This window comes from Oryx dammah, unplaced genomic scaffold, assembly GCF_014754425.2.
Source record: "Oryx dammah isolate SB20612 unplaced genomic scaffold, SCBI_Odam_1.1 HiC_scaffold_14, whole genome shotgun sequence".
NCBI lineage: Eukaryota > Metazoa > Chordata > Mammalia > Artiodactyla > Bovidae > Oryx > Oryx dammah.
Window position 1 is genome coordinate 24,816,413 of NW_024070198.1, and position 17,695 is coordinate 24,834,107.

The window sequence follows — 17,695 nt, forward strand, 5'->3', positions numbered from 1 at the left end:
GAACCTGATTCCTTGTCCTGAGGGCCCAGGGGAGTGAGCGACAGATGAGCATGCCACCTGGACTCAGTGCTCTGCCAAGGGGCTGCTGTCAGTGTCCCTTTGCACCTCAGATTGATTCCCAGGGGGAAAGTGGGTCATGCAGGCCTGAGATCTTGTATCAATATGACCCTCTTCTGTGGAGACTACCGCAAGCTGGTACCTTTCTCCTTGAGCTCTCGGGGCCAACAGCAGCAGCTATGCTTCTGATTTCAAACCACAGTGGACCATAGCATGTTTAAGTTTATCAGATTCTAAATGCCTCCTTGAATGGAGAAGCTAAAATGTGTGTCTTATTCTCCAATTTCTTTATACTGCATGTAGTGAAGGCAAGTAGTGTTTCATGGAACTTTTGTTTTGGATATATATATATATATAGCTACATGTGTACACATGCATATATGGTTATGAGTCTACTAGGTGGCAACGAAAATGGATTTCATACTTGGGTTGTGGTTGAAAAGTTTGAAAGCTATTGGCCTAGGATACAGAAAGCAAAGTGCCCTCCAAACTTGCAGCCCATTTATTCAAGAGACGGACCCAAAAAGCAATTCAGCAGCAATGATGGGGCTTAGAAGAATCCAAATACAAATGGAAAGTGTTCCTTTTTGCCCCCAGAAAAGACTGAGATTTCTTTGGCATTATGTGCAGCTGCAGGAGGAACACCCTCAGAGATGCATCTGGATTCCCTCAAAATCTCTCCTTTCTGTATCTTTTCAGTGTCCATTCTCATGATTTTGCTCCCAGACTAAGTGAGGCACACAGAAAATACCCACCTGAGGGGTGGGGTTCTTAGGGGAGAAGTGCTAATGTAATACTGGCGTATTTTTCCAAGCATGCTTATCCAGAAGAACACAAGGAACAACAGAGTAGCTAGCAATTCATGCTGGAATGCATCAAACTAGGAGGCAGGGGGTGCGGGTGACAGCCAAGAGGCTGATTCTGACCTATTTATGTTCTAGAAATTAGACAACAAGGCCCCTGGTGCACGATGGAGAGGGCCAACTGGCATGAGAGAGAGAGATGGCGTTATTAACTGGTAATACACCAGAAAAAGTACCAGCCCTGCATCTAAAGAGAATAACAAAAGCCTCCATTAGGCAGAAGGTTCTAAGGAAACTCAGATTCGATTCCCTGTGAGGAATTATCAGTAACTGGGTTTGAGACAGACACCTTTGTAGTTGGTTTTAAAGACTGAGGTGATCGCAGAGCCTCACAGACCTTGGACGAGTATGTGAGGTACCAGCCTTCCTGAAATGACACTGTCTCTGAGCAGCTAAGGCAGGGAGGGTACCACTGGGAAAGGGCGTAAGGCTGACACCACTGTCCCTCACCCCACCCTGGCTTCTGTCCTTTCGCATCCTCTGTTCACAGTAGGATTCTAATCAATTCCATCCTTGGCCCTTTGTCAAACTCCCCTAGTGGTGTTATTCCCAGTCTGTTCTCCTCCAGACATGCCCTGTTCGTTTTTTGTTATTTATTTATTTTGTATTTGGGTTAGCATTCTTTATTCTCTTTCAAGGCCAGTCAGGTTACTTAAAAAAAAAAAAAAAAAAAAAAAAGAAGAAGCAACACTTCTCATTTCATCAGCTAAATTATGTCATTAAAAATCAAACAAACAAACAAATAAAAAAAAGCCAGAAGAGCTGACTTCTATGAAAGTCTTTCCCTTTGCTCCCACTGGGATCCTCTCAGAACTGCAATACACCTCAATTCACGATGACCCTCAAAGAATGGGGGTAAGTATGAATACAATTAAAATTTTGAGATATTTGAGTGTTATCTAGAAAACATGCTGAAGTCTTGTTTATATGTATCTAAACAATTTGAATTACCTTTCCTTTGGAACTTAAATGGAAAGTCAAGACAACATAGATTGCTGTCATTCTAAATATCTCTCCTTATTGCTCAGATGTGGGCAGAGAAGTAATAAAAGTGAGTCAAATCTGTGCTTACTCTTGAACTGTTCTGGATGATAAATCTCACCCTGTAGCTACTTGTGTTGTGGCGATGCTCTTCTTCCTTCAGAATATCAAAGATATGCAAATCCCAATACATGGGGAACTCTGGCAAGAGTGGTCTACATTATCTGTGGTATCCTTTGCCAACCAACGGAGGAAAAAAAGAAAGGGAAGGGCTTATTCCACCTTTTTTAAAGTGACAATTGGCTGAGACTCAAGATAAAATAAGAATTATCCAAAGTCCACAGTGAACTGGTGTCACAGCCAATGATAGGGGCCAGGTCACCAAGCTGGGTCATCTGAGACAGAAAACATCTCAGTTCAGTTCAGTCACTCAATCATGTCCAACTCTTTGCAACCCCATGGACCGCAGTACGCCAGACTCCCTGTCCATCACTAACTCTCAGAGTTTACTCAAACTCATGTCCATCGAGTCGCTGATGCCATCCAACCATCTCATCTTCTGTTGTCCCCTTCTCCTCCTATCCTCAATCTTTTCCAGCATCAGGGTCTTTTCCAACAAGTCAGTTCTTCACATCTGGTAGCCGAAGTATTGGAGTTTCAGCTTCAGTATCAGTCCTTCCAATAAATATTCAGGACTGATCTCCTTTAGGATGGACTGGTTGGATCTCCTTGCAGTCCAAGGGACTCTCAAGAGTCTTCTCCAACACCATAGTTCATAAGTATCAATTCTTCAGTGCTCAGACTTCTTTATAGTCCAACTCTCACATCCATACATGACTATTGGAAAAACCATAGTTTGACTAGATGGACCTTTGTTGGCAAAGTAATGTCTCTGCTTTTTAATATGCTGTCTAGGTTGGTCATAAATTTTCTTCCAAGGAGCAAGCGTCTTTTAATTTCATGGCTGCAGTCACCATCTACAGGGATTTTGGAGCCCAAATAAATAAAGTCTCACTGTTTCCCCATTTGCCATGAAGTGATGGGGCCAGATGCCATGATCTTAGTTTTTGAATGTTGAGTTTTAAGCCAAACTTTTCACACTCCTTTCACTTTCAGCAAGTGGCTCTTTGGTTCTTCTTCGCTTTCTGCCACAGGTGTGGTGTCATCTGCATATCTGAGGCTATTGATATTTCTCCCGGCAATCTTGATTCCAGCTTGTGATTCATCCAGCCTGGCATTTTGCATGATGTACTCTGCATATAAGTTAAAAAAGCAGGGTGACAATATACAGCCTGGACATACTCCTTTCCCAATTTGGAACCGGTTTGTTGTTCCATGTCCAGTTCTGACTGTTGCTTCTTGATCTGCATGTAGATTTCTCAGGAGGCAGGTCCGATGGTCTGGTATTCCCATCTCTTTAAGAATTTTTCACAGTTTGTTGTGATCCTTTATCCTTAATTATCTTATTGATTAACTTATTAAGAGAACATCTACCTCACTACTAATCAGGACAATTCAACTTACCACCATTACAGATTATACCCTGATGCCTTGAAAACCTGTCTACAAGCCCCCTCTGAGCAAAATCCTACATTCTCTGATTTTATTTATTTTTAATTTTTATTGAAATATAGTTGATTTACAATGTCAGCAGTGGCCACAGGACTGGAAAAGGTCAGTTTTCATTCCAGTCGCAGAGAAAGGCAATGCCAAAGAATGCTCAAACCGCCATACAATTGCACTCATCTCACATGCTAGTAAAATAATGCTCAAAATTCTCCAAGCCAGGCTTCAGCAATATGTGAACTATAAACTTCCAGATGTTCAAGCTGGTTTTAGAAAAGGCAGAGGAACCAGAGATCAAATTGCCAACATCCACTGGATCATGGAAAAAGCAAGAGAGTTCCAGAAAATCATCTATTTCTGCTTTATTGACTATGCCAAAACCTTTGACTGTGTTGATCACAATAAACTGTGGAAAATTCTGAAAGAGATGGGAATACCAGACCACCTGACCTGCCTCTTGAGTTGGTGATAGACAGGGAGGCCTGGCATGGTGCGGTTCATGGGGTCACAAAGAGTCAGACATGCCTGAGTGGCTGAACTGAACTGAACAATATTTCAGGTGTACATAAAAGTGATTCAGTTATATATATATGTGTGTGTGTGTGTATATATATAATACACACACATATGTATATATTTATACATATATATGTGAGTATGTGTGTGTGTGTTCTTTTTCAGATTCTTTTCCATTATTATAAGTTATTGTAAGATACTGAATATACTTCTTGGTGCTATGCAGCAGGTCTTTCTTGTTTATCTATTTTATATATAGTAGTATATGTTGGTTAGCTCAAATGTTCTCTAGGGTAACTACTTCGGTTGTTATCAGCCACTCCCACCCCAGAGGAAATTTTGGTAGTTAATTAAGGATAAATAATTAAGGGTAAAGTCCTCTGAACAAAGTACAGAGATGTGTAGAGTGGGGCAAAGAAGATGAGTAAGAGGAGGATGGAATATCTGGTTTGTGGCGGGAGGTGGTTGAGGGAGTTGGGGGGTTGTGTGGAGGCCAGCAGCAGCTGCTGCTGCTAAGTCACTTCAGTCGTGTCCGACTCTGTGCGACCCCATAGATGGCAGCCCACCAGGCTCCTCTGTCCCTGGGATTCTCCAGGCAAGAATAATGAGCTTAAACTTCTCCTGTAGACCATGTGGAATATGACATTTCTCACCATGCTCCTTCTCTTTTCCTCTTGTGTGCTCCAACGCACTGTGGACAGTCCTGGGGCAATTCTCCCTGTTGCTGCTGCTGCTGCTGTAGCTTCAGTTGTGTGCAACTCTGTGTGACTCCATAGACGGCCTCCCTAGGCTTCTCCAAAACTATCGGCATTTTGGCCCAACATGGTTCTCCATCTCTCGCCCTTTTTCCTAGGTAGCCGGTATCAAAGGGATATTCCTGGCAAACAAGAAGGTGGATGACCAAGTGAAGACATACATCACCTACAACAAAGGCAGGGATTGGCGCCTCCTGCAAGCTCCAGATATGGACCTGAGAGGGAACCCAGTACACTGCCTGCTGGTCAGTGTCCCGGTCTCATGTGAGACCACAGGGCAGACTGCTTACCTGGGGATGCTCCATCAGGGGCCTTATTCTACCAAAGAGGCCTTAGGAATGTTCCTGGTGCTGGGCAGGGATTTCCTACAACTCCTAGGGTATTGATCTGTGGACTCAGACTGCCATATCATCTGGATGGAAAGTTCAGTTGGATACCACAAGCTTTTACTTGAGAATATACTATGTGCTACAACTTCTAGTAAGAGAAAGATACATAAGAGAAAGCCTGTACCCAAGGGTCCCAGGCAGAGCTCAGCAGTGATAAATACCTATTAGCTGATACTGATATGATACCATTTGATACGTGCTTGAAAATGGGCAAGGTAAGTAAAAGTTGCATTAGAAGCCCAAGAAATGCAGGCTGGTATGTCCACATGGACAAGAGCTAATCTCTCAGCATTCCTAGGGTGCCAGCTCTATGGGATATTGACATAGGCACATAGAGGATCTAATGTATAAGACATTATCTCTGTTCTCAGGGGCTGCAACTCCAAATGAGGAGGGAAGACAGATCATTAACAGTGAAATTCACAACCCTCATTGCCCTCTTAAAGAGGACATATGTGAGAAACATTTCTACAACCCCAGAAATGATTTTCTTTCCCCTTCGCAAAACAAGTTGCTTTTCACTGCTCAACTGAATATTCCGGACATTATGTTAAAAACTGGGAGTATGGTGGTAAATAGGATTAATATGGCCTTTTCGTTTTGTAGTTTTCAGTCCAGCTCCATGTTTTTGGCTTGGGGTGCTAGGAAGGTCAGAGATATATGCCTGCCTGTGTCCAAGAACTGGTCACAGCAAGAATTCCCCCCTCCCTAAACCTTACCAATGGATTCATCTTATTTTATTAACCTAATTTTCTCCTTTCCCCAATTTCACAATTTTTAAATATATATTTTTTTATTATGTGTCTACATCTCTCTAAATCCCTAATGCTTTTAAAGAAACTCAACTAGGGATAAATAAGTAAAGAAGGCAAACTTATACAAGTTTCAGATAATGGCTTCAGACATTTTAAGTGAAATTCAAAGTAAAATTATAAACAGGAACCAAACACATGAAGCAGAAAGAGGGACCATCTGATTGAAGAAGAGGGTAGAGAGTCAAGGCTGTCTCTCTTGACTTCCCCCTCCACTGCTCCCAGTGGCCCCACAGAGCTCCAGGAAGCAGAGTGTGATGGCCACGGTCAAAGATGGGAGAAGGTCAGTGTCATCCTGTGGGTGGGACGGAATGGTCAGCAGGCTTCATGAGGCTGACCATGAACTGGACCTTGATAAATAGAGTGGGGCTGAGAAAGCGAGGGGAAGCATACAATTGTGGTGGGGGCAGGGACAGGAAGGGGCCTATGGACGGTGCTCAGGGCAGGTTCTGATGTGAGTCTATCATCTGTTCAGGGAGAGATGACTCCTGCCCCAGGTCATCTCTTGGGGCAGTGAGTGAGTGACTCACACCTAACCCTCGCTGTTCCCGGAAGGTTGGCACCTGTCAGCCCTGTATCTGGTGGGGCCAGGGATGCATGTCAGGAGCTCCCTGATGGGAATGAAGTTCCAAGGAATGAAACTACTTTCTTCTTCTCCATTTTAGCCTTTCTGCTCCCTCCACCTACACTTGCAGATCTCTGAAAATCCATATTCCTCAGGAAGAATCTCCAGCAAGGAGACAGCTCCAGGGCTCGTGGTGGCTACAGGTAAGGAAGACCGGGCTTCTTCCCTACTGAGGGCTTCTGGCATATGTTATGACCTCTTTGTAATCATTTGAGCATCAGATAAAAGCTGTGGGCATTCATCCCAGAAAACAGGCAGAATTTGTGGAACTTCAAGGCCAATCTAATAAGCCAGGCAAAGAGCTCCAGAACCTTGTAACTTTTGGTAAATGCAACATTTCACGTGGTCAGAGGGCAGTCCCCTGTGTTAGCTAGAGGCCACAGTTCCTTTTCAAGTCATCTGACTGATCAGAAATGTTGTTTATAGGTGTAATAGGGAATTCTCACTTTAAGAAAATGTGATATATGAACTTCTTAGCTCACCAAGTATAAGTTGGGGTAGTTTTCTCTTTGCACAGAGGATTCTTCACAAAAGGTTTCACCCCAGAGCTGTTTTTAATCAGGAGGTCTCTGGTGCGTGTAAAGGTTTGTTTACACATGATTAACCACTTGGCTGAGGGCCTGGGGGAAAGGGCAGAAAAACTCCAGGTTGCATTGTTGGAACCACTGTCCACTGAACATCAATCAGAAATGAAGATAAAACAACTCCGAGATGAAAATGACAGTCTCCTGGGGAAAATGCTCTGATTAGCATGCATTTGATTTCCATACACCTTTTCAGGAATACATTAATGGCATAAAGCAAAGCAGGCCTCTAATCTTCGAAGTTAGAGCTGTGGTATGAGGCAGTTTTTTTTCTAATGAAAGTAGATAAATTCACAGAGACTTGTCGAGATGGTAAACTCATCAACCTGAAGCTCCAGGCCTTGGAGTTACTGCTCTGCTAGCCATGACTTCCTTCTCCAACCCTTCAACTGCATGAAGTTTTAAACACCACCAGTGACCATCCACTCGAATTGGGGTGACAGCTAGCATAGCCTTCTGAAGATACCTTAGTCAACTCTCCACGCATAGAAACTGGATCCACCGTATTTAACACCACTGGCTTCAGGGAGCCTAGCACAGTGAGTGTGGAAGGCAGGCTCTGGTACTATGTTCCTGGTGTGGGGAGCGACCCCCACACTCCATCACCCATGCCTGTTAGGCCTCCCAACTGTGGGACTGCTATACTTTGCCTCTCCTCCAGGCCTACAGGAGGCCCTGGGCTGGAGTGGAAGGAACACTAGAGAACAGTAATCAATAATAAAAGTTACAGAGCGCTGACTTTGGGTTCCCTGTGGGATAGAATGGAACGGGAGGTGGCAGGGGGGTTCAGTAGGGAGGGGACACATGTATGCCCGTGGCTGATTCATGTTGATGTGTGGCAGAGGCCATCACAATATTGTAAAGTAATTATCCTCCAATGAAAATAAATTGTAAAAAAAGGAAAAAAAATAATAAAAGTGATTGTTATGTAAACGCTAACTATGTAGCCAGGATTGCCTTATGTGGCTTAACCACTCTAAACATTGGTGTTTTCACTGACAGTGGGAAAAATAGTACTGACATAACAGAACTGGAGTATTAAACAAAGTGATGGGTTTCAAGTGTTCAGAACAGTACCTAGGAGATATTGAATGCTCAATACATGATACCTTTGATAATATCATCATTAATATTACAGAAATCTAGAATTGCTCTTATTGCAGCAGAAGAACATGATGTGTGCACCTCTTTCAATAGAATCCACAAATAATGTGCATACAGTGTGCGTCTGCAGAATGAATGAACGCACTTAGGAACTCTGTAGGCCTGCTTTCCAAGCTGAGCGCTGACACTTATGAGCCTTAAGAATTCGACCAAGTTCTTTAACCTCTGTGCTTCGTTTTCCTCATCTGCAAATCAAGTTATCTTCCCCTGCCTTGTGAGGGTGTTGTAAGAATTAGAGATTGGAGAGTGTGCCTACAAGATCCCGCTGAGGGCTCAGAGCATAGTCAGGAGGGTTAGTTGTGGCCGTTATCACCTACGACCATCTAAATTACTCTAACCAAGTCTTTATGAGCTAACAAACACATAGACATTCAAGACTGGATTCTGAAACTTCTTTTGCCCATATGCATGAGAATTTACTAATACTCTCCCCTTTGAAATTCTTGTAACTTTGCATAGTGCATTGAGAGGGGCATAACACAGCTGACAAGATCCTCATGAAAAGCCGGTACTGGGTCACTGACAGATGCCTCCTTATTCCCAGCTTCTCCTTACCCTGCTTGCCGGTTCTCCCTGAAGGTTGTCTCACTATCGGAACAATAATGACGAGCTTAGCCGAGGATGCCTTCCGTGGTCTGGATGGACCTGTCTCTCCAGAACCCTCTTCCAGATCCATGCGTGTCCCCCGCCTGCAGGTGTCAGTGGCCCTGGCCCCTCTCATCTTCACTCCTCACTGCCTGCTCCTATCTCCCACTGAGACCAGGGGCGGGGAAGCTGCATGGATGACAGTACCTGCGGGGATTCATCTCTTAGGCCTGTTGAGGCCACCTCTGAAGGCAGATGGAGTTCCAGTCTGGAGAGTTTGGCAATTGCTTCTTAGCAGCAGAAGCACCAGAGTACTAAGTATCCTTACACTGTGGTTTCAAGCTGGTCATCGAGACCGTACATCCTCCCCGGCCCTTAAGGTGTACAGAGCACTTTCCTGCTGTGATTGCAAATGGCCCTGTGAGGTAGATTTATGGGTGAAGAGGTGGAGGGCAGGAGGAACAGGTATCTTGCCCTCACTCACACTCCCTCTGCCTCCAAGTCTAGTCCATCCAGTAGCCATTCGGCCAGACCTAGTCCCAAGCCCCTTCACCTGCCAGCCCCACAGCCACTCCAGGCTCCCTGCCATGCTTCCTGTACACTCTGAATGTTCATACCCTTATGTTCTCCCCTCCATGGAGGTGCTTTCCTGTACTTTCTGCTGCCTCTTCCATTTAATTTTCCTGAGTGGACATCAGTGGTGGTGAGAGAAGCATCTGTAACCTCAGAGCATGTTAAAATTCTCCCCCTGTCTCTTTGTGTTTCTGTTTCTCTCTCTCTCTTTTCCGGGAGTGTCTAAATAAAGCCTTGGGAGAAAGGTACCTTGGGAGGACCTGAGACTAAAAGCATGTTGTTGACCGCTGCCCAGATGGGCAGCAGAACTCGGGTGATTGACCAGCTAAGCTGTTGTTGTGAGGAGCTCCCTGTTTTCCACGGCTCTCCCTGTTTCTCCCTCCTATCACACCACTCCAAGGGGGACCAGCTGCCTCTTCCTCTAACCTGGCCTGGGGGCACCCTGGGAGCCCTTCTCCAGTTTCACTTTAACCAGTGAGGCACAGCATTCAGACCTTCCTTCTCTTACACCATAATCCAGACTCTCCCTCTCAGAGGTTTCCTTCCTATAAGTCCAGTTGGGGACTGAATGTGTTCAAAGATCAAGTCATCCTGGACGCCCCTTTTCTGTCCTTTCCTCTGGGAACTGACTTTTGGTCTCTGTGATCAGTAACGTTTCTTTCAGGGATCCCTTCAATTGACCCAAGATATTTCTAAAACAAGCTTCACTGGGAGCCTTGGATTCTCATCATCACCATACCTCCAGAATCAGTCTCACTGAGCTTTGCAAGAGAGGTTTAAGATACAGGCAGAACCAGCTCCTAAAGAGGATGTAACAGGTGCCAAGCCCTGACAGGGCTGGCAGATTCTAGCTCTTGGGGGACTCTACACCTGCCTCCCTGTCTCTCTACCACCCTTGGTAGATGTTACTAATCAGTTGCCAAACTCTATTCTATTGAAACCAAACATGGGCTCAGAATCTTTAGCACAATGCTCCAGGTGGCCATGATTAAAGGACAAATTGACATTCTTTGACATGTCCCTCTTTACTTTCTTCATTTCTGTGTTGTCCAAAACCTGGATCTGAAGAGTTGAATTCCAGATTCTAGACATAGCTCCTCAGAACTGTTCACCATGCCACTCCCCACTCCACTGGTACTGACTGCCTGAGCCCTGAGCCCTAGGGTTATTTTTGGAAGTCTTGAGTGTCAAAACAAGTTGGCTAGCTGTGTGCTCCCTGATGCTGATGTGAGCTTGACAAGCTGTAGCCTGGGTTTAATTTCTCATTTTGAAGCATTAAATGTCAGGAGCTCAATTAACATTTTCATTATTGCATTTTTATTGTGCTCTTATTTAGGCTACAGATGTGTGGGAGCTAACATTCCCTTCCTGCTATTTTTAAAGAAAAAACATCAGCCTCAATGATAAATTCTTACATGTTAAGGGCACTTTCCTGCTTCTAAAGACCTCCCCAAATGCACATCAATATCATAACATAATTCAATCACGTGTTTCCTCATTCATCTGTTGTACACTTATTTGTTCAGCAGCTCACTTTTAAGTTTGGGACATTTGTTCTGGGGCCAAGGGTTTGTGGGTAAACTTGGGCAATATGGGTAGGCTAGAAAATCTTAACTACTTTCTTATTTTTTAACCACAAGGTGATGCAAAGGGAAGAAAAAGAAGGGGGCAGGGGAAAGGTGTGAAGGAATAAGACAGGAATTGTGGTCAGTCTAGGTATAATCCAGGTGACTTCTCCTACCATGCTTGATGACCATGGCTTAGTTGCTAGTCGCTAAGTCTTGCGACCCCATGGACTGTAGCCCACCAGGCTCCTCTGTCCATGGGATCCTCCAGGTGAGAATACTGGAATGGGTTGCCATTTCCTTCTCCAGGTACTTGACGACCATGGTCTGCTGAGTATTGTCATCTTCTTCTGGAAACTCTATCACTTTAGTTACATATTCTGTACTGTTGTTTATTCAATGGCCTGGCACACAAGAAATATTTTGACAGGTTTAACCTGGAAACAGATACACATATGCGCACACAGATACACATATGCGCACACACACACACATACATACTCACACATACACCAGTTTTTCTTAACATAAAATTGCATATGAGAAAGAAGGTGTTCCTAGGCTAGCATAATTGTTTACTCTTCTGATCTTTGCCATCATCAAGATCAATTTTGGAGAGACTAATGGTATACAGAATGAATAGTTCAAGAGATCCAAGCTAATCAATATTTGGTCTTTGGGTGTTGCCTTTTAAACAGGCATCCCTCTCGTATTATTTATTTAGTTGTTGTTTTCCATGTTAGGTTACCTTCCTGCTGGGGTTTTGATATGACACCAAGAAAAAACTACATAAATATATTCTAAACATTACTTGGAAAACCTTTACTCTCTGCTACCCCTTTTCCTCAACCCCAAGCACACGTAATCTATAAAGTGCCTGACATTTTCAAATAATCTGCTTCTGTTTTAGGCAACATTGGTCCGGAGCTCTCATATACTGACATCAGTGTATTCATCTCTTCTGATGGGGGCAACACATGGAGACAGGTAACTGAGAGATTCGGGAACAGGGAAGAGATATTTAGGGCAGATTCTGCCAATATTTCTCTTATCTGTGGATTCTCAGGCTCATTGTGACTTTTTGTTTGTAAAAAAAACCCCAAAACATTGAAGCAGCAGTTCTATTTGGTCAATGTAGCTGGAAGAATCGATGAGCAATGGGGTAAAATGGGAAGAGCTGGGCAAGGAATAAGAAGAACTGGGGTTTGCCTAGTTTGTTCATTCTTTCATTCAGCAAATGGTATGGAACAGTCACCAGACGCTAATTACCATGCCTGTGTGACGGGATACAATCAATAAAACAGTTTTGTATCATTAATGTGCCACGGGATCTTGGCAAGCAGGTCTCTTTACCTTCCTAGATCTGTTTCTTTATCTACAAGGTGAAGGATATAGAATACTAAGACCAGCAAAGCCACGGAAGTGGCTTAAGCCATCTTTGATGGCTTAAGTAATATGTGGGCCCAACCTTAGTTAAGGATGAGACTGCTTAATAGATATATGACCATATGAAAAATTAATTCAATTTTACAAACATTTTTGCTTGTAGTGCTGTCCAATAGAACTTTCAGCAGTAAGGAAAATGTTCTGTATATATACTGTCCTTTGTGTTTGTTGCACACTTGAAATATGGCTAGGGTGACAGAGCTACGAATTTTTAATTTTATTTTAATCAGTTTAAATTGTCTCTTGTAACTACTATATTGGACAACACAGACTTATACAGTGTCAACTAGGTGTCAAGTATAAACCTGATGAGACCATTGAATACTTTTGAGTCCCTTTTCCCATGGAGCTCAAAATTAAGTAGAGGAAACAGGTTCATAAATAACTGTAGTTAGATTGTGTTATTTTAGTGTCATTATTAGCTTGCAGAGAAATGGGAGGAATTAATTTTACTTGGGCAAACTGGGAAAGACTTCACGAGAAGAGTTGACATTTTACTAAACCTTAAAATGAGAAGGTTTCTATCTGAGGAAGAAAGAGGATGCATATTGAATGTCTTAATGATGAAGATGAAGCAACTATCTGAAATCTACTTGCACAACTTTCTGTTTGGGTCCCTTAGTGAAGATTATTATCACCGTCACCAACATCATCATCATCAACCGCCCCCATTGCCATCACTTCCACTACTACCACTTATCAAAAAAAAAAAAAATTAACAAGGACATATTAGACATGACCCCTATATTAACTACTATAAGGCCTACTCCAAAGAATAAATTAAAATTCCTGCCCACAAGGGAATCAACTGGATGAGGAACAGACACATAAATAAGGACATACTTTCAAAACATAAGATATTCTCTTATAAGTGCCAAATGGGGTAGAAACTGGAACGTAAATTCTTCTGGTCCAGAAATTCACAACAGACAAAATATTGTCCCTGGATACAAGAACTAGCTCACCTGGCCAGGTGGCCCTTGCAACATTCCTTCCTTGTGTTGTCACTACTTGGGTTTCCTTGTCTCTTTTCCCAAACAACTAAGCATTCCAGTTTCCACTACAGTGCTGAACAGGGCAAGAGTTAGAAGTGGCCAGAAAAATATTTTAGAGAGAATAGTATGAAGAAAAATAACTTTTTCCTTTTCCTCAGTATTGAGAATCATCTTGTAGTCCTTACTCTCAGACTTTGATCCAGCGCTTCTATTCATAGAGTCCACTTTTCAACTCAGACTCAGAGTCTATGTTTATATCTGGAATATAAAAAACAATGATCTTTAAGTCTTCTGTGCATGAAAGCTCACCATTAGTGGGGACATTTAAAGGCAAATATGAGGAAGAAAACCCATTGAAAGGTTTAGGCCCGAGAGTCCATTTCCTTTCCTCTATGGTGTTCTCTGAGTCATATTTACAGGGGACACTATTCCTCCTATCCTCTCCTTTTTAACTCTGCTTATATCTTTTTACCCCTTCTAGTACGTCTCACTTAACCCACCACCCCAGCCTCTCCATCCAGCTTGTAAGGGCCACCATTAGTGGTTAAGAACTGGAGGAATTCTCTATTTCCACTTTTCTCTAGAAGATCGAGAGTAAAGAACTTGTTCTCTGGTGGAGAAAATTTTTTCTGTCTTAGGTTGAAGACTTAAAAGTCATAAATTATAGAAGTGTTGCTGTATGTGGGGTTAGGTCTGAGCTAAGGCTCTGAGACTTGCATCATCTTAGGTGCTTAGTAAATGCTTATGCAGATAGATGGATGGATCACTGAATAAATCGATGAGTGAGTGGAAGGATTGATAGGTAATAAACAAAAGAATGAGTCAAAGAGTGAGTAACTCTGCATCTCAGAAAGCATGGTGTCTCATTGAACATTTAGTGTAAGGATCCCCAAGCACTAAACTTAAGTCTTCATTCAACTAGTATGGGAACTTAGGATGTGGTGACTAAGTCTGAAAACTCAGTTATCATGTAGACTTTAATGTCTCCATGTCTAAAAGGGATTGTCTTTTAAGTTCCTAGAAAGTTTATAACCCTACTATATGATACATCACCTACTCAATGAACATGAGTTTGAGCAAACTCTGGGAGACGGTGAAGTATAGGGAAGCCTGGTGTGCTGCAGTCCATGGGGTCATAAAGAGTCTGACATGACTGAATGAGACACAGACCATTTATAAATTAGCAAATGTCTCATTTGAAAAGATGAGAAAGAGAAAGCTGACTAGTAACATACTCAGATGAAAAAGTTTTTTGAAGCTATGTTTTCCATTGGGTTATCTAGTTGAGCATGGGTCTTGTTGCCTGAATTTCTTGTGGCACACTGACTCACAGTACTAGGGGAAAGAACCCTGGAAAGGCCATTTGAGTGGATTAGGGACAGTTGACAGTTATTTGTTCTCTGCTAGCCCATTTTTTCATCTATTAAATGGGGATGACCTCGCTGGTCAAACTTCTTGATAGGATTGTTGGAAGACTCAGAATCTAGATGAAACAATATATGTGAAAAACTTTGTAAGCTTTCAAGCTCCATGCAAATGTAAGGTGTTGCTATGACCGTTATTGTTGTTGTTGTTCCAGATCTTTGATGAAGAGTACAATGTCTGGTTCCTAGACTGGGGTGGCACCCTCGTGGCCATGAAACACACACCTCTGCCAGTCAGGCATTTGTGGTAAGGACAGCTTCCTACCCTATTAATGAAAAACTTTTCAGTGGAAAATATTAGGACAAGTTGTTATGCATGGTTTTATACCCATTTTACCCATTTCTTCATCCATTTCTTTATCCACCCCTTCATTTAATGTACATTACATCATCCAACTCTTAGGTAACAGTAGTAGACCAGATGATTTAGATGAGGAAGTGTAATGAATAGTATTAAAATGCAAACATATTAAATGCATTACTCAGCTACACAGCTAGTACCTGGCAGCACCAAGTTGGGTTTCTGTCATCAATATGCTTCTCTTTTACCTGCTAATTTTCCAGATACTTTAATAAGCGCACAGAGTGTTATTACATGGTCTCTGTCCTCTGGGAGATCATAATCAAGGTATGGAGTTTAGATTGTCCACATATTATCATAAATCTAAGCAATGCCTGCACAAGGATGCTGACTCTGTGCATTGCTGGAATCCTAAGGCTGGATGGAGCCCCCGCACCCCCATTGTGTGAGCAGGGGTGGGGGTCTTCATACCATAGGTGGCATGAGGGCTGATCCTTGAAGAAAGGATGCCACGAGCAGGAGTAGAAGTGACGGGAGGAAAGCCAAGGGACAAGAAAACTCCGACCAAGCCTGGAATTCAGGAGACAGAGAGAGTGCTCTGAAGATTGTATTTGGTTGGAATCAAGAAAGTGAGTAAGTAAGGATGGGTAGGATTCAGAAGAACTAAAACACAAGTTTAAGGCATTTGGGTAGAATCCATAGGTAATTCCTTCTAGTACCAAGACCTCTCTCTCTGTAGTAGGAAGAGCTCGCTCTGTTGAGGACTGAGTATGGCTTACACTTCTAGAGAGGACAGCTTGACTCTTAAGTTCATTAAGTTATTTTTTTTAACCAAGAAAAGTAACATCTCTTAGCCCTTATCATTGTATTCTAAGCATTGCTATCCAACTTGGGAAAATTATTTAATATTCACTCAGGAAAATGTAATAGGATCAAATGTTGCTTCTCAAAGTCATTAATGCAAAGTTTGATACTTCCCTTATTCCATGAAATATATTTTTTGTTGGGAAAATATTTATGGAGCTCAGAAAAAAAAATAGCTACATTCCTATTGAATTTTCTCTTAAAATAGTAACGATAATATTACCCCAATTTGTTCACCTTGTTCACTTCAATTTACAAAATATTAAAGATGATTGTTCAAACTAAGCTCTTGAAACAAAATTTTTTTACATTTAGAGGATGTTGATACTGTCGTAAATGCTACAGATATTTCCCTAAAGTTAGTCACCACCCATGGTGTCTGCTTACTTGTCTACTAATGAATGCCCTTCTCTGAAATAGTCCTTGCAATGGTTAAATGCCAGCTCCTGAGTGTGTCAGCAGACAACAGTGGCACTTAACTCATTCAAGAATTCTTTGCACTCCTCTTTAAAAGCTGACAGTGTTTTATAAGGGCCTGACCTTATCATTATCATCAATATTTCCTTATAAACTTCTTGACTTTGTCTCTGGCTGGCTTATGAGTTGCAAGTTTGTGAAACTCAAATGCAATTTCTTCATCACCAGGAGCTTCTAATTAAGTTACAACCTTCAAGGTAAACAAATAGCTTATTTTAAGTGGAAGAAAGGTTAAGTAATCAGTTCATTGTTCTTTTCTGTAGTAGGTCTCAGACTGACATTATTTTAGCAGCATACACAGATGTATATATATTTGCATAAGAAAAAGACGTTGGCCTACCCACTCTCCTGCAAGGGTATAGTGGCTCTCAAATTTAAATAATAACTATATCACCTTTCAGAAAAAAATGGAGCCATAATTGAAAAGCTGGGGAAACTTTAGCTCAGCTAACAAGGCATACTGTTTCCTATAAATTGAAATGATAGGTAGCTAGATATGCGTGGAGACAAAACAGCATACAAATGAACCCATCCATTTGTGACCGTGTACACTTAGATCCATTGAGATTAGAATTTAAGTGCTATTTCAGGTAAGCCCTCCATCCAGTATTATTAGTATTACCTTTGTACCTTAGAAGCATTAGAGTGAAATGAATAATAGAGCCCCATGGAATGCAATGCTCTAATGAAAACTTATAATAGAGTTACGCATCAGCGGGTAGACAGCTATGCTGCTGCTAAGTTGCTTCAGTCGTGTCCGACTCTGTGCAACCCCATAGATGGCAACCCATCAGGCTCCTCTGTCTCTGGGATTCTCCAGGCAAGAACATTGGAGTGGGTTGCCATTTCCTTCTCCAATGCATGAATGTGAAAAGTGAACATGAAGTCGCTCAGTCATGTCCGACTCTTAGCAACCCCACGGACTGCAGCCTACCAGGCTCCTCTGTCCGTGGGATTTTCCAGGCAAGAGTACTGGAGTGGGGTGCCATTGCCTTCTCCGATGGGTAGACAGGGATCCTACTATTTGCTTAGCCCTGACAAACTGTCAGTGTCTCCTTTCAATGGAATGTTCTTGGAAACTGAAAACAAAACAGCACCTGGCCATTTTTGTTCCTTTGCTCTTCTATAAGTGGTTATGAGCACTGGCGTTTTT

The 17,695-nt window shown here is 42.4% G+C and overlaps 1 protein-coding gene across 1 annotated transcript in view; it reads left to right on the plus strand.

Annotated features, from left to right (window-relative positions):
• Positions 1–17,695, plus strand: part of SORCS3 (sortilin related VPS10 domain containing receptor 3) — a 632,959-nt gene that overhangs the window by 520,988 nt on the left and 94,276 nt on the right. The window contains exons 10-13 of the mRNA XM_040254391.1: positions 4,837–4,983; positions 6,605–6,707; positions 11,946–12,022; positions 15,056–15,147. Of these exons, the coding sequence (XP_040110325.1) occupies positions 4,837–4,983; positions 6,605–6,707; positions 11,946–12,022; positions 15,056–15,147 (419 nt within the window). The remainder of the gene's footprint in view (positions 1–4,836; positions 4,984–6,604; positions 6,708–11,945; positions 12,023–15,055; positions 15,148–17,695) is intronic.